The sequence below is a fragment of the Nyctibius grandis genome, chromosome 9 (assembly GCF_013368605.1).
Source record: "Nyctibius grandis isolate bNycGra1 chromosome 9, bNycGra1.pri, whole genome shotgun sequence".
In the NCBI taxonomy this organism is placed as follows: Eukaryota; Metazoa; Chordata; class Aves; order Nyctibiiformes; family Nyctibiidae; genus Nyctibius; species Nyctibius grandis.
Window position 1 is genome coordinate 34,987,099 of NC_090666.1, and position 26,052 is coordinate 35,013,150.

The window sequence follows — 26,052 nt, forward strand, 5'->3', positions numbered from 1 at the left end:
AGCATTTGAGCAATACAGAACAGTATACAAAGCACTGTATTTACTGCCTCTTAATTCAATAAAAAAGCCAATAGACAACAAAACATGAGGATTAGAAATATTAAACTTTTTTTAAAATAACTACTTTAAATACTGCACAGCTTACTAGTCTGCCACAAAACACAACTGAGCACTTGTTAAAGGACTGTCTATTTAGACAAATAAGTAAGAAAACTGAAGAAAATTAAAATTTGTTTTAGGCAAATAAGAAAAAGGCAGGATCGGCCAACAGTGCTGCTGCGTGCAGCTATGACTGAAGGTATATCCCCCTCCTGCACAGCACTACTTTGAAGAGAATCAAACTGGTGATGAGCAAATTAGAGCTGACTTAAACAAGCCTGTAAGAAGGACCCTAAAACCAGCTGCACTTATAAACAGCAGCTTCCAAAGGAAAAGTTAACAGGTCACTACAAACGCAATCCATGGGGAAAGGACTACAGCTCCAGCTGGGCAACAGGTACACTCCTGCTCATGAGCAGGGTTGATAAGCGGGGAAAACAGAACGAGGAGGCACAGGATGAAAAGAATACACTTCATATGTATATAAACCTGATGATGCATGAACTCTTACTTCTCTGAAGTATTTATCTATAACAGAAAAAAGTGTGGCATGCTGGAGGGAACTCACAAATCTACTGTATAGCACCCACCATCTGATACCATTCCAAAACTCTCAACCCACTGTTCAGGTTTGCTCATGTAGTAAAAATATTCTTTCTAGAGGGTAGCATCCTAAGAGCAATGACGTAGCACATACAGTTTATGCTTTTTCATATTAAAGACTCCTTTCTTAGTCAAAAATGTATTACTGAGAAAAGGTCTCCCTCTTTTATCGACATTGCTATGGTAACTGGAATAGTAACCTTAATATATGCACTACACTCAGGAGACTTTTGCTTCAATAAACAGGGAGAACCAAGATTTATTAAGTGTCTGGTCCACTTTCCTAGGGGCTCACATACAGAATTATTGTACTTAACCCTTCAACATTAGGTTGCTATCTATAAATATTGCTTCGAAAATGTAAACCATTCTGCTAACCTCTTTCAAAATACAATACCTTATAAAACAGATACGTTCTGCCTGTGTAAATATTTTCTATATATGTTGATCTCTGTTAAATTCTTAATGCTTTGGGTTCTAGAATAAGTAAAAAATCAATAGGGACATAAGTTTTAAGAAGGACTGCAATGATTAGATGTATTTTTGGCTAAAGGTGGCAAAAGGTAGTTTGATCGTCCGCTAGTTGTAATACTTGATTTCATTTTTCCTAATTTATATCCCAAACTGTGGATTTTGTCCCATCCCAATGATCTCAACGAGCATGGAATCGGTCTACATCTTAATGAATACAACTAGAAGTAAGTTGTTACAAGAAATAAAGATTCTTCAGGAAAATACAATTCAGGTACTCTGTGGAGGAGCTAGTGGAAAAAAAAAATCCCAACCAAAACAAAACCAAGCAGTCAGAAAACAAATGCCCAGAAAAAACTTTTGCAGTCAGTAACAGTAATGCTCAAGTGAAGAAGGGAGCTACAAGTCAGTGTAGAGGTCACGTGTAATACAATGTTGTATTAGTGTACAAAGAATATTGGTGAAGGAACGGAGATTTCTAAAGGGGTGTGCTAAGAAGTCATTTACAAAACACAACAGTGACACAAGTTAATGGCCCTGAATACATAGCACTATTTAATGCTTGTTAACAGTCATTAACACTGGCATTAGTATTGATGTAACAATGGGGCTTTAATATAGTTGATCTGAGCAGAAATTACCCAAGATGATCTTCTAAGCAAGCAAGTCATGTGGCACCTTAGAGACATCAATAATACGAGAGCAGAAAGAAATACAGTGCATGCAGCAGATCCTAACAGTGTGGTCAGGCAGGGAAGATCAGTCAAAATAGCCAGGAAGTAACATTATTTAAAGACTAGACTGCATATGGTCTAGAGGAAAAAATAACTGAGGAAAAAACTCTATTGCGTTACAACCAGTGAAATGAAGAATTTTAATGAGGAGGACAAACACCTTTCTGAGCAACAGCCTACACAACTGCTCATCCTCAGGGTGGAGAATCAGAGGATGACAGGAACAGCAATCCTCTGGCCTTCTGCCCGCAGGGGAGAGCTCTGCTGCCACCCTGGTGAGTGTCTCACAGCTGCAAAGCCACAACATCTGAACAGGCGAGATCCACTTACACGGACAAGCCTCTGAATCTGAAGCACAAAAGAATCTCTGCTTCATTAAAGAAAATTAATATTTGCTTTGTGATAACAATTATTGATGAAAAAGACCACCTGTTTTCTGATAAATCCCTACAGAAATGAGATGAAATCTCCACTTACATGCAGAAAAAAGCATAGAATTTTTCCCCATCGTTTTTAAGGGTGCGTGTCACACTCACGCACAGTTGCAACCCAAATTATTTCATGCTTTCTTATTTGCAATCCTACTTACAATACTGCACAAAGTAAGTTGTTTCAGCTTGTTTCCTGTCCACATTAACACTTTTGTAGCTTTATGCACTTCACATTATTTATCTTCTGCTTTACGTGCATTCTTCACATGCAACATTTAAGAATAAATTCATTTTGTAACATAAGAAGCTCAGAGAAAACCAAACTAAAGAACTACTGTACCTAAACTTAAAAAAAAAACACCCTCCAAAACCAAAACAAATGAGAAAATCAAAATTCTTCCTAAACCAAGACTGGCCATTGTTTGAGAATCCACAATTCCTGCATCAAGGGACACAGCAAGGCACATATTCCCTCGTACCACAGGTGGTTACCTCCACAACCTTAGCTTGCATGACCGATTACCCATCTAGAGCTGGCTTGTAGGGAAGTCTTCAGCATCAGCGCAAATTCAGCCCAAAACTCCTCCATTCAATTCTCTAATGAGAAAACTGAATCATTCAATCCATTTCACAACAATATTGTTTAAACTCTTTTGTTCAACAAGTTATTTTAATGAATCAGTGGAACAGTATCAATCAAAACTTTTATTCCCCTTTTTAGCAGTTTCTGAGACAAACGTCAGCCAGTCTGGAGACACTATGTATCTTCTCAAATTTTCTAGGGATTTTTCAAAACTCAGTTTTCAGACTTGGCAAAAACTGGTTGTGTAATTCACACCACTGCTATGAAAGAAGAGTTTTTAGCTAAAAGCCTCCAAAGACTGGAGCCCTATTTAGGATTTTGTTTTTTGTAATTTTACATGCTCCAATCACCCTCTGCTGCCTTTCAGAAATAAATCTCTCACACTGAACCACACACAACAAAACAATTCCCTGGCCTGGCTTCCAGCTTGAGGTTCTGAACAGAAAGACTCAAATAAATAATGAAAGCTATATGCAGAGCTGGCAAGAGCCCCACTGTACGTACCTCTCTTCACTTCTGCCCGAGTCCCGGACAGACCATTAATGCATCACATCACAGCCTAAATATCTCAATGCCAAACACAGCTCCTGCTATGCTGAAAATGCACTTGTACACAATGGCTGCATTCCAGCCTGGCCACTTCAGACTCTCATCTCATTTAGGGGAGGGGAAAAAAAACCCATAGGACTTCACTCTTAGTAATATCCATCATAAATTACAAGAGTAATACCAACATATGTAGATATGTAATTCTAATAGAGCTATTTGCCTGTTTATTGATTCCAACTCAGCAACAACTTTCTGAAGCAGAATCTGTCTTCTTTTATTGCTCAGTGATGAACTCATTTCTTGCACTTGACCCATATCCGTTGGCAAACATCACAACATGCTTAGCTCTGATACATAAAATTCATATTTGCCTCACGTGCACAAGAAAAGCTTCCTTTAAAAACTGCCAAATGTTTTAAACCATAGTTTCCTGCACAAAGTTGGCACCGGTGGTACTGTGGAATGTGTGCTGTGCTTCCCAAACCACTTCATTTTTATCATCCGCAACTTTTAAAGCAATTTCAACCACCTTCATGCCAGGTTTCCCAGACTTGCTTTTTATTTAATTTTTCAGGATAGACAAGAGCCAACAGAGACTCAAGGAAAGCACCAGCTCAAGCAAAGGCCACTGTCTACACATTTCACCTCCCGGGTGATAAAGGCAGTGTACAGCATGAGAAATGTGCTAGGGACAACCACAAGTAAATCTATGGGAAGCCACTGTCTCATTGCTCTTTAAGGAAACCAAACATGTTATGAGAAGCACTAATACTTCTTTAGCCAGGTAATATCTTTCCATGTTAACTTTAATACACAGTCCACAAAATATTGCACTGAAGTGACTGTTCAACTGAAAAGCAAAAGTGGTTTAATATTTCTTTTTTTTTTTTTCTTAAAAGAGAGACTCGACTAAACAGAATAAATGTTTGCAAAATAAAATGTGAAGGGGAGAGAGGGATTTCCCCCTTAAACCAGTCACATCGTTTCACTGATGTTTCGAAAGGGTAGGCATCACCCATTCTTTTTTTCTCCATGCTGATAAAATTGATGTGTGAAACTAAAGGTGCCACAACAGAACTAGTAAATATTATTCAGAAAATGAAAGCCATGCCTCTGCTGAACCTAATATAGGAAATCTGGAAACAATATAAAACCAAAAATAAAACAAGTAAATACGAGAGCTTGAGTCAAAACAAAACCAGACATCTATTGCCTTGATACAGTCCTCAAGGCAGAGTGAAAATATTTCTGACTTGGGATAGAGCAGTTTATTATCATCTCCAAAGAAACACGATAAAACTGTAAAAGGAAAAAAAAAGTGTTGAAGAGTCTTTGCCTTGAAAACATATGCACATGAAAAATTATTTGCTTTGAAAATTAAATCCAAACAGGTTATACCTGCTGAGATTGACAGCACAACCTGGGATTTTATATGGACAAACTGATACACTTCATTCCGAAAAACAGGGTTTTATGGAGGTACAAATATATGTTTTCTCCAGAAATGGTGCATTTATACTCATTCTGATTAGTCAAAGAAAAGAACTGTGTTCGCCAGGATGACACCAGGGTACAAACCTACCCCCAACTATTTTAGAGTTTTCTGTATCATCTGCAGCAGAGGACGTGACCACCAACAGCCTCCCTGCGCCTGCCTCCCCTCCGCACTTGCGCAGAGCCCTGCTTTAGCAGGGGAGCTGCGGTTCCTCTGCGGGGGTCTGGACAGGGCAGTGGCCGCCCATCTCTGGCAGCAGCCGACAGTTTGGCAGGTGGCACCGCGGCGGTTTGCCAGGGACAGCAGCACAGGGAGGATTAGCAGCTCCTGTCTGACAAGGCACAGGAGTTTACAAGGGCTAAAGGCAGGAGAAGGTCGATATGTAGAGAAAATGCAGCTTCTCCATGAGGCAGGAAAGCCTTCCTGAAACACAAGTTGCGACCTTAGCCCCTCCTGGACCTTTCCTTTGTCACAAGGGTCAAAGTCTTCCCCCCCTATTGCTTTCGACTCCCCATGATTTCCTTATTTTCCCTCTTCCTCCCAAAGACAGGGCTGTTGCTTGTTAGATGAGTCTGTTTTGAATGAAGTGTGAGGTCCTACAGGAAGAGGGAATCTCTGCTATCATCTCTTGCCCTCTCGAAGATCACTTCCCTCCTCAAGGAGCCACTTGAAAACCCTTCTCTCTACGCTGTCACCTCCCCAGTCCTCTCCCTCACTACACCAAAATCTATACTCTTGCACTAGAAGGACTGTGTTTGCCTACAGAGATGTTATGCTGTCCAGCCATACACGTTACCCTACACTCTTCCCATGATACAGTGTTGCAAGGGTTTCTGAACACAGGAACAGACAGCTGCTCCAGAAGCAAGCAAGACAGAAGTATTTATTTTATTATCTCACAATTTCAGCAAAGCTCCTTACAGAAGTTTTACCTTAAGTTTACCTTAAGCAGATGCCCACATCCCTCCCTGCTCCATAAAGCAGATATGCTCAGGTGTTCTGCTGAGGTTTAGCACAAGACTTAAGGTCCTTCTCTGGCACTTTTCATTCAGATATGTGAAAATATCATGACTGTGCTGACTATATACCCATCTGATGGAATACAAGCAAGGAGTCAATGCACTGTATCACATATAGGAAAGGTTGGCAAAGATTACTTAAACAGCAAAAATGCAAGCAACTCCATATTCACAGAAGGAATAAAGGCAAAGATGAAGAATTTTATTGTCATTAACAGCCAGAGTCCCTGATAATAAGAGATGCAAATACACCACCAAAGATCTAGGGATTAGACTGCAAACCTTTTGAGCCCTCAGTATTTCTCACAGCCCAGCACACACATTTCTAAGTAACTTAACAGAAATGAAGAAAATATCTGGAAAAAAATGATCAGTATGGTTCAAAGATCCGGCTGCAGACTGCTGATATTGGCAGATAAGCAATGATTCATACATTGGTTTATGAACAACAGAGCGATGATACAGTTGTTGTCACTGATACAGCTACTTTAGAACTATGCCCTAATACATCACATATCATGACCTTCCATTAAATGTGCTGTGCTAGCACCCAGGAGATGTTCCTAAAGCAAACTGTGGTCGTGAAATGAGATGTTATGCCTGACCTGAAGCAGAGACTGGTCCCTGTCGCAAAACGGTCAGAATCCAAGACACAAGCAATATGAGATACATTAAGTCACTTGACAAGTTTTTTGGCAAGGGAAAGCATAGGGGAAGTTTAACTGTAGTGCTTTCTGAAATTTAATTACTCTGGATATTTTAAACTACAGTGCAGTTTTGCACTTAGACTTAAGTAAACCAAGCTGTTTTGCCATCTAATGCGAAGCCCTTATCAGTAGCAATATGCTGTCAGGTTTAAGTACTTTCATTATTCACTGGCAGCATTTTAAATTCCCACTTCCTATTAGAAAACCTAAAGATCAATAATGCTAAGGGAAGATGTACTCTTATTTAACGTCGTCGAAACTATGCCAAGCAACTGGTATGCTTTCTGAAATCAAATGCTCTTTCAGATAACACGGACTGAAATGATTGATGGTTGTGTATGCTCTCCACAATGTCCTTGTAAATACAATTGATCAGATTTATAATTGAAAAAGCTTAGTAAACTACTAAGTTACTATTTTCAAGAAAAATACTAGCCATCATCCATATTTTCTTTCTCTTTCCTTTGCACATTCTTACAAAAAGAGAAAAAAAATCCAAGTCAGGTTTAAAAAATTTTGCCTTTGAAGTAAAACAAAAAAAAAAAGTAGAAAAAAGGAAGGGAGGAAGAAATCTGAAAGATACCTGCATAGGTACATCCTCAAATTACATTAAATGTGAATATATTTTGTCACTTTCAAAACTAGCTCCAAATTTTTCTTTTATTTTCTTTGACAACAGCTGATTATCTCAGATAAAGAACAACATTTCCTCTGCAGCTTTAAACATTTGCATAATTATTAACCTGGTGGCAAGCACATAAAATTGTGGACTCAGTTGCAAACAGAAAAGGAAATGGACTGTAAAAATTGCTGTATGTAAGAGCTTTTCTTATTCAAGAGTAGACTAGAAATAACTACATGGGGATGATTTTTGTAGTGGAGGAACTTGCAAACAAGGAAGAAATAACATTGTGTTTGGAAGATAATGCTTGGGAAATTCCAACATCAGTATGGAAAGTTTCACTAAATGGAGCAGTTAAATACTAGACCTTACCTAAGAACACAGTGATTCATCTAGCACTTTAAATTCTCAAATCAGACATTTTTCTACAAAATATGCTCTAGACCCTGCAGAAACTGCTTACAGCAGGAATCACTTTTTCAGTCTCTATTCCCATCCCTTCCCGGGAGGTCAAGATGATAAAACTTTCAGATGGATACAAATTATTCTATCCCAGGAGGAGCAAAACAAAGTAGTAAGTAGCTACTTATTTTCTGCTAAAATCTTCCTGTGAAGAGTCCAAAAGCACTCACCCTGCCAATATCCAAAGAAAGTGCCAAATGCTCCCCTCCAGCTCCACAGTAATGAATGCTGAATATTAAGTTATATATTTCATTCTCCATGCATATAATGTCACCACTGCAATGTTACCATGCCAGGAAAGAAAATATAATCTTACCCTAAGTCTTAAAAATAAAAATAGAAGCAGGAAGCAGAAACACTGCTTTGCAAGACTCCTCCTCATTTTGTTTATTATCTAAGATAATGATTTCACTGGCCATACCAGAAATTTTCAAAGAAAATGCAAAAAAAAAAATAAACCACCTATATATAATTTTTCTGTATTTATCAGAAATACTAAACAATTAGTAAAACCATTGATTATCCCAATTTTTCCCTCAATTCTCATACACACACATACTCTAATAAGAAAGAAGTCCATTCTTTCCCTTTTTTTGTAACACTGGACTTTGTTGCTTCTTTGACAAATAAACACAGGAAAACACCTGACTGCAAGCTTAGTTCTCATATTGGCTGAGAAAAAAAATCACTGCAGAAAGATTGGATATTAGTACAACTGTGCTGCTAATAAAACACACAGCCTTTCTTTATTAAATAGTATTTCTAATATTACTTTCAATAGATGGAAAAGCTCATAACTGTACAATCTCATAGCTTTTAGACTAGATTGCTTACGACCTCTGTTTTTTTGCATGATGCTAGTAAAATTATCTTCCATTGTTTGAGTTTCTTAAGATGGATTTTAAATACCACAAAAGAAATCTGTATCCAAGTTAGTGTTTAGCACCAAATTCTATGTTTCTTTTTACCACATCTGGAAAACTCTTAGAAGAAGATTTTATCTTATCCCAGGCTGTAGAACAGAGTTAAAAAATACAATAAACTACATGTTTTATAGTGTCAACAATATTTAGTATAACTCAATCCATAACCTTTTAGTTTTATTGTCCTGGGTTTTGAAATTAATAATATTTTCATGCATAGAATATTATGCACGTTATAAATGACTACTACTGTTCTTAGATGAGTAACCTCGTGTAGTTTTTGAGTAGCAAGCGTAATGTATAGAACTAGCATAAGGATCTCCTTCCACTACGTACCTGCCTGCTGTTAGTGACCACTTGAATTGACAATACTAGGTCTGTAAGAACTTTATTTGACAATTAGGAGCAGTATTTTTCAAGTAGGGTGGTGTCAAAGGCAGTTGCTTTGTGAATTGAACAAACAACAACAAATTCATCAAAAACTGCTTTAGGACATAATTAGCAAACAGTCTTAACTGGAAAACAGTTTTCTGCCAAATGCAAGAAACTGTTCCTCTTGGGAATAGCACTGTTCTGGCTTTACCCGGTACCAGAGTTTTTGGGACTGACTGCAGACAGAAACCAGTCCAAAGAAGCAGCTAAGGGCATCTAGGCAACTGTATGGTCACTGGTGTAGCTGGGGGACAAGGAATGGCAGGAAACTAAATTGAGCCTTCCCTCTCTTACCCCTAAACTACTGGATAACAAATTACACCAGAGCTCGTACTGGAAAAAAAAAGACTGACCATATTTTTCTCCCTTTTTATCCCTTTTTTTTTTTAAATGCACTTACCCTTGTTAAGCCCATTTCATTCTTTAGAATATATCATAAAGCAGCAATTCAGTTCAATCATATAGCTTCCTACAAACGAAAACCAGTTCTAGTTCTTACTGAACACCAACGTTAATATAATTGAATCACTATTTCCTGTGCAAAGTTATTCTGAATTTACATACACAGTCACCAGACTTTCAAACTTCTACCTTCCACAGAACACTCCTTAACAATACTCTATTTTGCACAAAGCCTATTGTTATTCCTTTGATCATAACACCTAGAGTAATACAAAGATCCAACTATAGTGACACAAAACAGATGGTCGCTATTGTGTTACTTGGCATTTCTTGCAAACAGAAAGAATGCCAACAACTCGTGATCAAGAGAAAAGGAGTTCAATGAGTTGAAAAAAAGTTTTAATTTGTTTTTTTTTTTACATTAAAACTGCATAATTCTTTGGGAATCTGCATATCGTTTATAAATCATTTAATAAAGTAGAACATAAAACACAATTTGTAGACATTAGAAAATGACTGAGCTGTACAAGTGTATTGAAATATTTAAGAATCCATTCCAGATGTGAAAAGTCAGAACCAGTTCTCAAATCCCAAAGTTCAGGTATTAATAGAACAATTTAATTTTCTGAATTCATCTTTTTGTGAATTCATAAACAAGATCCAGTTCTTAAGAACAATTCTACATCACTGCCTCCAACTGAGTCAGTTACATAACCAGAAAATTTTAGTGGGTTTCTACTAGACAGAGCTTTAAAATTAGAAAGCCACTTCAAAAATGAATGAAACAGACATGATTCAGAACTACATGGAAAACTGGGACACTGGCCAATTTCAAGAGAGTTTGAAATCTTAACTGATTCTTTCTCAATGCCTGGATAATGATATCATTCAATATCCAAAATTATTACCTATTTTCGAATTATGTGAGAGATTATACACTTACCATTAATCCATTTGGCTTCTGGATTATGAACTATGAACTCTTTTCTGAAGAGATCTTCCAAGGACAATCTGGTTTCTGATGAATTTGCGAGTTCATCTAAAATAAACATAACAGGATCATTTTAGATATTTATTAAAAACAATATATTCCACGCAGTTTGCAAAACATTGGAATTACAGAACCAGAATACATAGTTCGAAGGTGCTGTCAAAATCAATAATAATACATTGCTTTTTTTTTCCCCCCCGCAAGAAAATTTTCCATTTTTCTTCAGTAAAGCTTCAGAAAACAAAGCATTGGTACCTTATGGACAGGACAACTGAAGGATGTAGTGCTTGGCTATTTATTATACTGGGACTGTAGTGGCAAAGCTCCCTCTTCCCACAGCCCTACACCACAAGAAAAGTCTGATTTCAAACCAATACAAAACTTCCTCACAGCCAAAGGATGTAGGCCACATTGATCACCTTCTACAGACAGCAACTAAGTAAAATACTCCTGTAAGTAAATCTGGAACCAATTTCACCTATTCTACAAATTAAAACGTTAAAAAAGAAATCCATATGTACATTATATAGTCTGTGCTTGCTCTCTAGTGATAAGCACAACATAACATTTGGCTAACAGCCTTGTGGTTTTCCCAAACATGATAGAACCCAGGAATATTGTGCTTCTGAACATTAGACAACATTGATTTTAAAAAAAAAAAAATAAGTTGCCAGCTCCTAAAATCATCTCCATGCTTCAGAAAAGAAAAAAGAAGCTCTGCTAAATTCTACTTTTCTTGTGCTGTAAGTTAAATAAATAATAAGTAGCAGAGATTCAACAGTGAACTGCCACACTAATGTGAAATCAGAAATACTATTAAAGCAAAAGTTTTGCTGTGAAAACACAAAGTTTCCAATGAATATTCACTGATAGCTGCTATGCACTTCACCTAACTGCTTTAGGCTATTTAGGAGAACAGCAGCTGCCAAAAGCTGCATTATACATTGCCTCTGCACTAGCAAAAATAGGCACCTATGCACTTCCTACACAATCAACCAGACAGATGCCCAGGCAGGTCTTTAATCATTTTATTGTTATTGGGCAGGTTTGCCATAGATTAATGCAGTATTTCTCTGCTCTATGAGCTTTTCCTTCCAATGCGTCAGGCATCCACCTTCTCTACAAGAGGATCTTTTTGTTAGTCAGATTTTGTCCTTACAGATTGCTGATATTAGACAGCACCGCTGATGACAGACCCAGAGAAAAAGAGTATCTAGAATCACAGCAGTCAAGGAGCAATCTTGTTATCTTGATGTTGACCCAATATGTTACCAGCACATTTTTAACAAAGAGATGTGCTTTGTAAAGGTTGTATCCTATAACACGGTTCAGATGAAAATGTGACCTCTTCACAGTGAATAAAGTCAATCATATTTTTGTTATTGGTCTTTATTCAGCCAAATTTCTCAATTAGAGGTCCAGCTGAAAGCTTACTGGAATCAACAACAATACGATTTTTTTGCGTTTAAATGTCAGCACTGCCTGCTGCAGTCACTCCAGTTGGGATTAATAAGGTGCACCCTTGAAGAGAAACTCCTTTTTAACGCACACCATAAATTTATGATAGACACAAGGCCATCACAGCTGCTCACTCCACGGCGCTGCTGCATTTTGCATGCACCTCCCTCCCAGGTCTCGGCAGGGCCCCAGTAAGCACTTACGTACTGTGATCAACTCCTTGCACTTGATGTCTTATAAGGCTAAGCATACAGAGTTGTTCAAATCCCTTCTCATAAGACAAATGTTCTAATCCTTAAATAAGCTTTTTGCCCTCTTCCTACCTTCCGGGGATCAAAACAGCCTGTTTCCTTTTTTTTTCAGTCTCCAAGTCCAGCATGGGACACAATATTCCACTTGCAGTCTTACTACAGCTTTACAGCGGAGTAACATTCTCTCTCTTGATTTATACCTAATCCCTCTGTTTACACATCATGGGACCTTGTTAGCTCTTATTCCTGCCACACACTGGGTTTTTATCTTCAAACTAAGCACATGTTGTTATATATGCTCTACTCAGCTCCACAAATAAGGTTCCTATCTTTAAAACACTACTTCTAACTTAACACCATCAAATACTGGGCTCCTCATATGCCCATTTTCCCCTTTCTCCATAAGCTTGCTGACTACCTACCCTCAACAAGCTGTTTTCCATCACCTATTTCGATTCAACTCACCCTCGTCCTGATGCTGTTTGTGATTCCAAAAGGATTCCCCTTCTAACCTTTTTTGAGTCTGTTATTTATTGTGACCCCTTACATCCTGCCAGTTTGCCAACTACCAATGAAGCCCACACAAGCTGTTATGTTGCCAAAAAATTGTCTTACCCAAGACAGTTTAGTTTTCAGAGATTTTTTAAAATTAACTGCTTTAATAAAAATCAGTAAAACAATACATCAACTGTGTACAGAACAGCTAGCAGGGAAGAAAGGTACACCAGCTCTGCTCTCTGTCTTCTAATTCACATGCCTGCCAAGTAATCTCAATATGAATTGGATTTTAAAGTAACTTTTAAAATTGCTGTTAGCATTTCTAAGCTGAAAAAACTGTCATCTTCAAGCAACTTTACTAGATGCTTGAAAAGTAATTTTTTTTCTGATGCTAAGTCATTACCAAAATAGATCATTGTTTGTAATCCCCAACACTAGCTTTCCACTCTGTCAATATATCATATTGTATAATTTTTAAGAAAATTGTTGATTTGACATCAAAAAAACTCTAAAATAGTAATTTAAGTTTCAAAAAACCCTTAGTTTATATATAGCAAGACGAATCACACATCATGTGAACTCTCAAACAGTATACTGGGTTAATCTTTCTTGAGGACAAGCACAAATTTGTAGGTACTTCACAAAGTACTTGTTTTATTTTAACGACTGCCTTTTTCCACTTTACGTTTATTCCCACATTACCAAATAGCCTCCTATCTCTTTTTCATTTCCATTTTAAATTTTAATGAATTATTCCTTGAAGGAATCATATTTCCAATGACCTCACACTATTTCCCACAGATTTCTATATTTTGGTCTGCAGTTATATATATTATGTATAGAAAAGGAACACAAATTATAGAAGATACAAACAAAATCAAATGTTAAAATCTAAATGGCTACTTTTTAACTATACATCAAACTAACAACAGTTCAACAACTGGGGCTCATTTATTCAAAATGACAAACCTGTTTCTGCTTAGTAAACTAGATGACTGCAAAAGTAGAAATTAATAGCCTAGTTACTTTTCATGAGTTTATTTTTGCAGGTTAAAAGTAGTCTAAACACCTCATAAAATTTACCTTCTAACTTAGCAAATAAAACTAATACTGATGTAGTGTAGTATATTGTTAACTCAAACTCCTTACCGACTTTTCTGCAGGAAAAAAGTTTTAACGCTAGAGATTAGGATAAAGACTTGATGTTAAATGTCATCTGAAAAGTGGAAAAACACCACTAGTAAACTGTATGCAAGCTAACAGGTATGTCAATAACTGGGCACTAGTATAGTTCATATTATGTTTGCATAAAAAAGGAAAAACAACTTGCCAGAAAGTAGTCAGATATCAAAACTTGTTTGCCAATTTACAGTAGTTACAGGGAGCCTATACAGCATTGAACAGAAACCTGAATCTTCTGGTAATGAACCTCCACTTCAGCAAAAATAATTTTTAGTTTGCTTTCTCTTTGTTTAAGAGTAGTATGAGAGATGGTGCGGAGGGATCGGTCCCAACCCTGTTCTAAACAGAATATTTATCTATTGGACATAATCCAAATGGATCCTCTTCCTAGAACTTGATTTAACTCGAAACAATTTCAAAGCAGCATTTTCTGTCAGTTTGGCTCACGTAAATGTTCCCTAAAGGAATTTTTGTGCAAAGCTGTGCCTTTTGGGTTTGTTTTTTTTTAAATCAAGAGATAGCAAAGCAAACTGAGTTTGCTTTGAGTCTATGAGTAGAGTTACATGCCACTTTGCCTAACAGTAACTACCATATATCAGTATCCATGGTTTAAATGCTAACATCAGTATCTCAGTAAAGGAGCCACACATACAGCATTCAAGTCTGCCACACCTTCAGAAACTGTAAGTTAACATGAAGGTAGAACTACTGTCATTCCCAAAATGGAAAACAGCCTTAAGTGTTGTGGCAAAACACCTGTACAAGGGTGGCAAAGTTTGTACAAATCTTAAGCTGTTCTTAGCTGATGTTTCACATAAAAGCTTTCAGTTGCTAGTACTTCCAACTGAGCATTTCTCAGTTTTGAAATACAGATCAACAGTGGTCAACCAGATAGGTCTTCAGATAATTCCTACGATGTGGAACATACTGTCACGATGCAAAGCACAAAACCATGCTGATTTAAAGGCAGGAATGAGGCCCTGATCCCAGAAAATCTACCTACGAATATTTCAGTATGTGCAGGTATGTGATCAAACCTCAAAAACATGAAATAGATTAAAACCAGAACATGAAATATACCTGTGCTATGTTTATAGTGACATACAAACCAAATGATGGCTTCTCATAAACAGCTACTTCTGTCTCTGCACTGGCCATTAATTCACAATATAAAGGAAGTTATAAATATAAGATTATTACCAAGGTATTTTCTTCTTTTACTCTCTCTTAAGTACTTCTCCAGTGATCGTCTCCAAATATTACACACAGAAATAACTGGATTCATAATTAAATTGCCCCACAGGATAGAGAGGCTCCTATTCTGAAACTCCCAAGCTCTTCCATACTCCAGTCCCTTACTTTAACAAGAGTAACCTCACTCTTTGATATCTCCGTGCACTTTCTTTTATCATTGCATTTATTTAATTGCGAAGAAAACTAGCAGGGATACTTGCCTGTAAGCCTTCTACTCCCAGCTACAGAGCAGTGTGGCAATTTGTACTTGGTGGGCCTGATGGGTTTTTTAACGTACTCCTTAGTCCACAGAGGTTCACAGAGAGCTGTTGCACCCCAACAAAAGGTTACTGGACTGGGAGTCCATTCAGACTCTACCACTATTCTCTTGCACTACTGAATGGTCTGGTCTTCCATTTTTTCCATCTCTTTGTTGAGAACACTAACACATTTATAAAGTTTCTGAGTATTAGCACAGATGAAAAGCAATATAAAGGGGACCAAAATATTACTAATGTTATTGGTACAATTTACTAAAACCACAACCATAATTGCAACACAGATATTTCATATTTTAACAGAAGCTAAGTTACAAGTAGGTCAAAATACATCTCTTATTTCAACACAGTTCCTGCTCAGTGTTGAATATTCAAGTTATATTTCATGTAGTAAAAAACACTAAAAAAAAAATCAAGAATTTCCATTTAGTTTTAATACTGCTTGTATCTTTAGCAGAAGCTAAAGCTTCTTTGAAGCTTTTTGCATATAACTTACATAGAAGATTTTATCTTTAAAACTTATCTCTGATGGAAGCATTGATCCTTCTATTAAAAAAGGCATGAAAGCTGTTGTTCAAATTTTGAGTGAAATCAAATGACAACTGTTAAAAGTGTACACGGACCTAAGAGTTTCTTATATTGTGGACAAAGCAATGTATAAATACTTGTAGGCAAAAGATCATTTCTGTTAGATTTGACCATCAGTAAATAGACTTTTGCTTCCACAAAACTTTCAACAAAACAATCAGGCTTCTGAGCAACCACCACACGAAATTATCATCTCCATAAAAAGAAGCAGCATGATGCACAGTGTTTACGGGAATTTACATGAAATCTAAAATGCAGCCATCGGTACAGGCAGAACTAAATAGCGAAAGAAGTCTCTGATGCTTAAAATAGTATTAGAAATGAAAAGCAATGCACTCTGAACTATCCCAAGGTAATATAGGACAAAATCCTCACTATTGCATTGAACATCTAAATTCACATCTATTATATTTTATGAGAAGAATTTGCAAAACCAAGTATTTATAACAACAGATCGGTCGCACCTCAGAACTGAGCACCTTGCAATAGCCAGACCTGTGATAGAGTCTCCCAAGCTTTTCCTCCCCTCAAACACTAGATATCCCAAAGTGAGAGTACATATATTCAAGATCAAATAACTTTAGATACAGTGCTTAGTACCTGCCAGCAAACTAGCAAAGGATCAGAATATTTTCTTCCAAAAACATATTAATTAATCATGAAAGTGAAGGGGGAACAGCACTGATTAGGAACAAAATAGGGAATGCACCTCCAAAACTTTTTTTGGTAAGCATTTCCAGCCTCAAAGAAATCCCAGTTTTACAGACCTAGATCATTTGGGGAAAAAGGTTTTTATTTATCTCAAGCTCTACAGTCTCTATGGGATATCTTAGAGCATCTGAGCTGACAGAAGTAGTTTTCACTCGCATGACTTGCACTGAAATGTAGGTCCCAGCTTACATCAAGTTTTCAAGCAAGCTCTCTGGATTTTGAAACAGCCTCAGAGATACTGAGCCGTTTTAACTGAGCTTTTTTAACATATTAAAACAAACCCTAACATTTCCCTGGGTTGTTTATTCTTTTTTCCACACATGCCTTCAAAGATTTCAATTTATGTTTATACATCATTAATAATTTTATATAGATATAAGAGCCAGAACTGATGTTTATTATTGTGAATTCCAGCATAACACTTTTGAGATTTTACAAGCCTTAAAAAAAAAGCTACCTCCCCTTGAAAAGAAAAGCAGTCTTCTGTCTTACAGTGTACCAAGATACGCCACCGTTTGCCCTCAACGTCTTTTTTTTGTTATTCCCTGAAGAAACTCCTATACACTGAGACTACAGCAGCACAACTTTGTTCTAAGAGGGAATAAGCAAACAGTCATTTCTTTATCATTCCTCGGACAGCAGCATGCATATGTAGTAGATATTTATCCAAAACAGAGGAAGCAGAATAGTCCGTAGTATTCCTACATACTCTCTCCAGATGTCCTGTTCCCTCTGACAAGCAAAGCTTTTTGATCCTTTTCCATTCAGTCTCACCACCTTCCTTTCAAGCAGCAGCAGCAGTCTACTACCCACCCATCTTCCCTTGATGATTTCATCCAGTGGCCAAATTGTCTGGAACCATTATTTCACTGAAAAGCACTTCATTAACCTTTTGGTTTACACAAACTGGGCCCTTGCATGGCAGAACATTTGCAGACCAATATTTACTGTCCAGGCATGCCATCCAAATCAGGTACTTTTCATTGAAACGTTAAATCTGACAAAAAGAATTCAAAGATATTTTTTCTTTAAAACTTGTGCAATGTTTCCTTTTCTTAGGTTCCTAGACATAGTTAAATGGTTGCTGCCCCAGCAGTAACAAGAACATCTTTAGAAAAATAACTCAGATCAAATTAGAACAAAAAAAAAAAATTAAGCCTAATTATTTTATACGTTCATCTGCTTTTTTTGCTCTACCACTTCCCCTCTCCTCCCTTTTTTTTGGTAACTGAACCGTTATGTAATTTCCCTTCTCTTTGTTTTTGCGAAAAAGAAAAGGGAAGACGTTTGTGCACATGAAAGATGCATGCTTCTGGTTCAGTGAGAAGCTTCATTTTCAGTATTAGTTTTCCATGACATACAGCCTTCTCTTAGATCATCTGTGAATCTGAAATTACACCAAGACACACGTGACAAAATCTTAAAAGTCAGCTCACACCTGCTGAGGCTAATGAGGATTGCTAGTAGCTGACACAATCCTCAGGACCTACTGCCAAAGCCAAATGCTTCTACTCCACAAGGCCTCTGGTTACTCTTCAATCCGTACAGGCACCAAATTTATAGTAGCCAGAAGTGAAAAATGTTTAAGGACAAGAGACACTTTAACATTATATGTCATTTTAATGACTGCATTATGAATCATACACCTTCAGTAAGATAAAATAAAGAAGTCGGTTACCTGGGGTTAAAAGAATGACAGACATAGTGATGAGTGAACAAACAACTAGAATCACCAGCAGCGCAATAGCAATTCCCTTCCAGTTCCTCTGCGGAGGGCTGTTACTTCCAAGTTCCTACAGGGATGGAAAAAAATAAAATAAAAAGAAAAGACCATGTTTCATAATCATATATTTCTAGAACTATTATCGATAGGAAAATGGCTCTGTGCATATTCATAATCGCAGCATGGGAGGTGATCATGATCCCTCCCCTCTCAACAGTACACACAGTCATCCAAAGGTGTGTCACTCTTATGCTTTCTTAATAGATATGTCTTTTTTTTTTAAATATGCATATGTAATTTTATACCGCTAAGAGACAATCAAATGAGGTTATACAAGCTGACCAAAATAGGACTGATGTTAAAATGTGCTGAACATAAACTTCAGGACAATATCAACTAGCAGTTTATAAGATAATTACAGAAATGAAATGTAGCGATTTACTATAATTCCACCTAACGTGGTATGGACCATAAAGGTTTAAATACACATCCTTTTTAATGTACACTATTAAACTTATTTGTAATAGAAAACATTTACAAAACTGCCTGAGGCTCCAAGTATTCCATCCAAAGCTACGCAACTCTTCTCTATACAGTAGTTCAACTGTAAAGTGCTCCCCTATTACTCATAAAAAAACAACAGTAGCTTGTAACAAATGTTAAATGAATGCTTCTGTAACTACTAGTACGCTTAAACCTACGTTCTCTGTGGTTACATGTTTAACTTCTATTAACTCCAGCCAGACGCCATTTAGGTTTGTCAGTAGTAGCAATGCATTGCCTGTGTTCACGGAACAGTTTGAGACCAAACAACACATAAACATCTAACAATAGAACGACAAAAACAGTATGACAATTGTTTCATACAATCCTAACTTTCTCTCATAGAAAACATTATTTTTTCTGTCTATACTTGGCAAGCATAAATGTTTTTCTGCCACAATTACTCTGCCTTTACTATTTCAAAACGAAATTGCTGTGGTAAGACTTTCTGTGAAAAGAAACGTGGGAGGGACTTCTCAGAAGACCCCACTTCAGCCTGCCTACAGTTATGTTACACAAGTGCTTAACAGTCTGCCCAGGCTTCCACTAAGCTCCAACTAAATACCAGGTGGGGTAAAAAACACAGTCTTTACCCCACACTTGCCCTTGAAGACACCACCACTTAAAAGCCTCTCCCCTCCTCCCCAGGACCTCCTGCCATAACATGCATCAGCAGAGCCCTGCAAGGCTGCCTCTCCGCTGACTGCACAGGGAGTGACTGCCACAAAAGATGAGAGACTACTTGAAGTCTCTCCTATTTGAGCTGCGATCCCAGGTTTGTTAATCTTGAAAGTACACAGCAAGGATATTCTTTTCTCTTTCCCCTTTCTGCTGGACAAAAGGGCAGAGGGATGGGGGCGACTCTGCCACCTCAGCCATCTTGTTCTATGGGTAGGCACCTCCTGCTATGTTTTATAAGCTTCTAAAGGCATATTAATACTTTTTCACACACACATGATTTAATTTTTGTTTTCTGAATTATGAGTGAGAAATGGAAATGTTTCAACAACAGAAAATAACAACTTCCTTGGGCCTTCTCGGCTTGTGTACACCGCCTCAACACCATACACCACCCAGAACAGCATCTCTAGCTCTATCTTTAAATATTTCCTTTTTTTCACCTGTTCATTTCTACCTGTAACAGACAGTTTCTCTCCCTGGTCCTCCTTGCCAGGAAACATAAGGGGAATTTCCCTAGGCAGTCTCTGAGCAGTCCCACAGGGGAAGCCTCACAGGAGCCCTCAGCCCACGGCATCTCCCAGCGAGAAGCCCCTGCCACCCCAACATGGCTGCGGCCCGCTGGACCCCAACCTCCTGCCTGACCCAGGCCCAGCTGGGCTTGCTCATTTTAGAGATCGTTAGCCTCACCAGAGGGGGAAAGCAGCCAGTCTGTCTACTCAGTTTAAACCCCAGGCCACAGCCAGTCTTCATGGGATCAGCTCCCTCACCCAACAGGCGTTAGCCTTCCCCTCCCCACAGCTGAGGCCAGCTCAGGCCTAGTGGTAAATGGCCACCAGCCAGCCTGGACTGCTCTCAGTCCTTCCCTCCCGGTGGCTGCAGGAGTAATTGTACCTTTTTATTATTACACAAATCTCCTCTTTGGTGTGGAATGGCAGATAATGAAGGATGTTCAATTATAGCACATAGAAGGAAATTATTGAGAACAGCTGCAGCACAGCATTAGCAGTCGGTCCCTCTCAGGCTGAACTCTGTGCGGCTTTCCTGGGGACTGCCAGGCAGGAGAAGCCTGATTACCATAACCAACAACTCATCTTTGATGCCTGTAGTTTTTTCACTAAAGTTCAGGACTCCAGTCTTCCAGACGCAGGGGGAAAATAATGGTGTAAGCAGGAACTCCTGGCATCTGTCTCCTTTCCCCATCCCATTGCCCCTGTTTCCCAAACCCCTGCAAACCTGCCTGCTCCCCTCATTTTCTTCAGCTCCTTCTGATTCACTCCCTCCTCATTAAATATTAATTACCACAGCAACTTCCTGACTAGCCTTAAAGACAGTGGGTCTTCCAGGCCTGCACAATGGCTTCACAAGCCCCTTTGGTGCTCCCTAGGATATGAGGATTGCATGGTTCAATCCTTTCTGGACAGCCCTGGCCACGCTGACATTGGAAGGATCCCCAGCCTTTTCACAAAAATACAAAAATTTTACACCCTGCTTGTAAACTCAGATCCAAGCTATTATTTTCCCTTAAGTAAGAATTATTTTAATGTTAATAGCACAGTCTAGAAAATATTAACTTATTCTAAACATAACAGTATAAGCCTCATCCATATGACACAACATGGAAAACTAGCAGCTCATACCAGCAAGCGACGGTGAGAAAACAGTAGTTACCCTCAGAGAATCGTAAAAACCTTTTCCAAAGGACTGACTTAAAAACGACAGAAGCTGGACAACATGATGAATGTTTTCTGTACCAAAGCATCCAAATAAATGTACCAAGCCTTCATTATTCAGAAGGTTCTTCTCTGCAGACATGAATATTGTTCAGATTCTAAAAATATAGATCCATTTTAAATACTCCTGCAAATTTTTGCAAGGAGAATATTGAATGGATGAATCTAGTATTGAGCATACAAAGCTTATTGGTACTCACAGTGAGAAAGACGGGGGCTTCCAGCTAGCAGATCTTGAAGACTGGCATAAAAAAGACTTGTCTCTGACTAAGAAGAAAGTACTTGGTTTTAATAATTTGATAAAATTTGTGAGTTGTTCCAAATTATTAGATTAGAGGTTATTAAAAGGTCATAAGGATGTTTTGATATTGAGTGACAACATCCTGGTAAGACATTTGCAACGTCTTATGTACACTAAAAAAAAAGATTTGATGAAATATTAGAAAATTTACTATAATAAGGTGAATTCATAGTACAATTAGTATCAGGGACATCTCCAATCCACTCTCTTGATGTTAATCAATGCAACTCTTGGACTATAACCTACAAATTTTAAAAATAGAGTAAGCTGCTGTTCCTCAACAATAAAATATTTTTAGCCTCGCACTGCTTTTCAAAATGGTCATAAGCAAAAGGCAGTTAAATAGATTTTTAGACCGTGTATCATTGGCAAGACAGAAGCTGTCATTTCTGAGTATGACAAGAAGACAGACGCATTCAAGAGGAAACATCATAGAGAGCCATACAATGAGAAGCTTTTGACATCATATGGTTTCCCCATAACTAACTGCTAACTGGCACGTAACAACAATGAACACGCAGATGGAGATTTAAGGATCTAATCTTCTAATAGGTTCTTCTATTAAAGTAGTTTGAAAAAATAACAACTTTTGAAGATGGTATTTTATATATAATACTATCTATAATATTATTATAGATTTTACAATCTAACTCTAATGAATCAGAAAATGGCTCCTCAAAGCATAATACAATTGCAAGTATTCTCATTATTTAAAGTACCTTTTTCACAAACCATTTAATTGCACTGTTGCCAAAACCAATCCTTAAGTAATATATATTTCTGAATGTAATTTGTGATTGAGTAATATCTTACTAAAACACAGCTACAAAGAGAAAAATCCATTATACTGCACACACAGAAAAATGTACACCAATGTTACAGAACCTAATGCTGAAAAACTACATCCAGAAAATACACAAAGCAAATATAAATCAAATATGCTGAAGTATTTTTCTCTCTCTTTTTTTAGGCTGATTTCTAAATATATACTCCTCCAAACACAATTTACTGACTGATGATGAACTGATTCACTACAAGCATGAAAATCTTTTAAGTACCAGCAGGACAGAGCTTTGAATTTCACAATCTATGGCATGTAACCTCATTCAGCAGTTCTGAGGAGTTTTTCTCTATTTCTGAGCGAAATACAGAGTCTGATGTGAATGTTTCATCTTGAAAATAAAAAAAGACAAAATTACCTCCATAATGGATGTGTTACACGTGAATGTAACAAGAAGATATAACCCAAGTTCCTATTACAATAGAAATAACAGCATGAAACTAATTTCCATTAAATTTATTTCATATAGAAATATTTTTTATCCCTTGACACAGAAATGCAAGTCCTTATAATTTAAGAGTGATGTTTCTTTTTGAGTAGTATTGGGGATATTGATTTGGGAAAAATAATCACTTAAAATTAATAGATGTAGTACCTTTAAAAAAAAAAAAACCCTCAAATATTTCCATATTTTTACTTGAATAAACTTACAATATTTCTTGTAAGCAGCATAACCAGGAAAAAAAAATCACAGCTTCCTTCCTAAAGCTTATCAAGTTGCACAGTTTTATTGTTAATCAATGAGAATAAAAAGCCTTTAAGACATAATTTTTCTAGCAAGCGTGTACAACTGAGGAGACAAGAAAAGGTCAGAAAATATTGCCTTAACATGCTGCATTAGTAAGTCAGGTTTTTGAATTATCTTAATATCATTTTCCTGATTTCTTGGAAGACTACTTATGTAAACCAAAATAGAGTTTCTACCATGGAAACAATGACAGAAGCAGTAGGAGACTACCTGGTGCAAGAAGGCACACTGAAGGGCACTGGCTAAAGCCTGGGGACTAAAGAGTGCCTCTCCCAGGCTTTTCTAAAAAAGGCAGGTTAGTTAAAATGCAGCGTCCCCTTTGGGAGAAGAAATGAAAAACAAACTTTAAGAGACACGCTAACCCTGGGAGCTGGCATTTAATTAAACTGCTTTTTCTCATAGAACTACCTGCCCGTCCTGTGATCGACCTAGACGATTAATGGTGAGATGAGCCAAATATAGAAAATATGCATTAATCTATCAAAATTAAGAATAAGAATTTCACCAGTTTTAACTATTTCTGCTGGGTACAGCTCAAAGCTAAAGCAGAGATTCTGCCATTATTTCTGCAGTCTGGACTGATCTTTACCAGGTTGACATGCTCACTGGTGCCAGTGCGCAGACGTACATTGGTGTTTACCCTGAGACTGTAGCCAGAGGGTGTAGCAGGAGTTTCTGCCAGGATAGCATCTTCTGAAGCCTTGAATGAAACATCGTCTTCCTTTTATCCTTTTTGGGTTTTGTTTTTTTTAAACTGTTCCTGAACTGTCACCAGGACAAAACCTACCAAGGAAAGCTCTAAGAAGAATCACAGCCTTCCCTTATTTTGGCAAGAATTTCAGGGGCAAAGTGCATTAGAGTAGGAAAAGCAAATGTAATTTGCTTTGCAGTTGGAATGAGAATGAGTCTCACTCTGTAGCTTAGATGTAATCACAACAATATCACTTAATGACTCCTCCAGCACCTACTTCATTAAACTCTACCATTTGCATTCCCCAAACATGAAGAAAAGGTGATAAAAGGACAAACAGTTTCATGTTGTATCTCAGGTGTTTTAAAAGACAGACCCAAGATACTTATAATAAAAAGACTGCAGTCTTTCCAGAGCTCTTCACATAGCTGGTCCTGTAACTGATACCAAATACTACCTGCCTTGATTTTGCAGTGTACTATTTGCAGGAAAATTGCCACAGCAAGCATTTAGAATTTGTGATGAAATGATTGCTTCCATTCCTTCCCAGCTGTTTTTGAGTAATCCCATGGCCTAGATAGCAAGAGAGACTAAAAGACAGATCCACAAAGTGGCACAGGGTAGTTATAATCCATTTGCATAAGTACCTATCATTTTCATCCCTCACGCTCCCTTTACAATTCACCATGTTATAAGATTCTATTGCTCCAGTTCTTGTCTGAATGATTATGGTCATACAATTGCTTTCCCCGGTCAATATCTTTATTCATCAAAACACTGGCGCTTCTTTTCAGAGTCATTGTAAAATGCCACTTTCACAGGAATGCATGACTCCCCGTCAGCTCTGTGGATAACAGGCATTTTAAAAGGAGAGCAGCTTGTTAGCAATTACCCTGCTCAGAACAGGTGCAGGATTTGGATATGGGAACAACTTGTCTTCATATTTTTATTTCTCTGGGCTGCACTGGTAAAAGAAACCCCTTCTTCTGCAGAGCCAAACCGAAAAAAAAACCCAGCCCAATGCAAAACAAATAAAACAAAGCAAAACAAAACAAAACCCACCTGTCTCAGTAAAAATAAACTAAAAGAATAAATGTGTACATACAAGTCAGTCTGAGAAGTGTTAATCACCCACACTGCTTATGTATTTTCTTAACCTTGCAAAACATTTTGTGCTTTCTTTCAGCCTTGATCATTTTGTTTTTCCTGGACCTGCAAGCATCCATTCATGAACAGAATTTTGGTAATTTTTGGTATTTTGGAACAGCTTTGTCAACACCTGTAGTTCCTACTACTCACAAAAAATATCAGAAACATTTATGGAAAGTATTTAATGTATTATGGCTAGCATTAAGAATGCATTTCATGTCTTCCAGCTCATTTTGCAGTGTACCTTGTAACATTTGCTCAAACACAATGAGCTAGCTATTACACTAGACAAACAAGTAAAAGACTAACTTCTAAAGCATTCTACTGAAATCCCTGTTCAAGGTCTAATCATAGTAGATGAGTTTAAAATTTTGGTCATTACTTATACATGCAATAAGTACAAAAGCAGAGAGAAAATGGGGTCAGCACAACTGATCAAAACAGCATGGCACATGCAAAAAGCTAAAATCTGTGGCCATCCACTTTTTTTTTTATGAACACAATAGTATTCACATTTGCAGCACAGAAAAGCGAGGGAAAAAAGCAAACTATCATGGTGCACAATATTAAAGAAAATATGTAAATGCAGGTTGTAGAAAATACTGCCATAAGGACCGTTGAGTAGCTGGGGCAGAGGGAAACTTGGATAAAACATCAATGGATGACAAAACTGGTTTATATTTGAAATAAAACCCAATCATGATGTAGAGACAAGCTTCAGCAGGCAAGGGAATTCCTTTGGCTTTTGGGAGCTGAGTTGAATGTAACACACTCTATGAAGAGGTATAACGCCACGTAGAGTTATTGAAGCATCAGAGGCAACTTCACTGCGACTCAGGATTTCGAAGTTGTCCCTTTTCATCCTGTGCTCACAGTCTGTTACAGTTTGTTTCTAACAAAGTTTCAGAAGTAAAAATGCTGCA

The 26,052-nt window shown here is 37.5% G+C and overlaps 1 protein-coding gene across 1 annotated transcript in view; it reads right to left on the reverse strand.

Annotated features, from left to right (window-relative positions):
- DPP10 (dipeptidyl peptidase like 10) overlaps positions 1 to 26,052 on the reverse strand; it is a 304,433-nt gene that overhangs the window by 228,845 nt on the left and 49,536 nt on the right. The window contains exons 2-3 of the mRNA XM_068407227.1: positions 18,401 to 18,515; positions 10,476 to 10,571 (exon numbers count right to left, since the gene is read on the reverse strand). Coding sequence (XP_068263328.1) covers positions 10,476 to 10,571; positions 18,401 to 18,515 — 211 coding nt within the window. The remainder of the gene's footprint in view (positions 1 to 10,475; positions 10,572 to 18,400; positions 18,516 to 26,052) is intronic.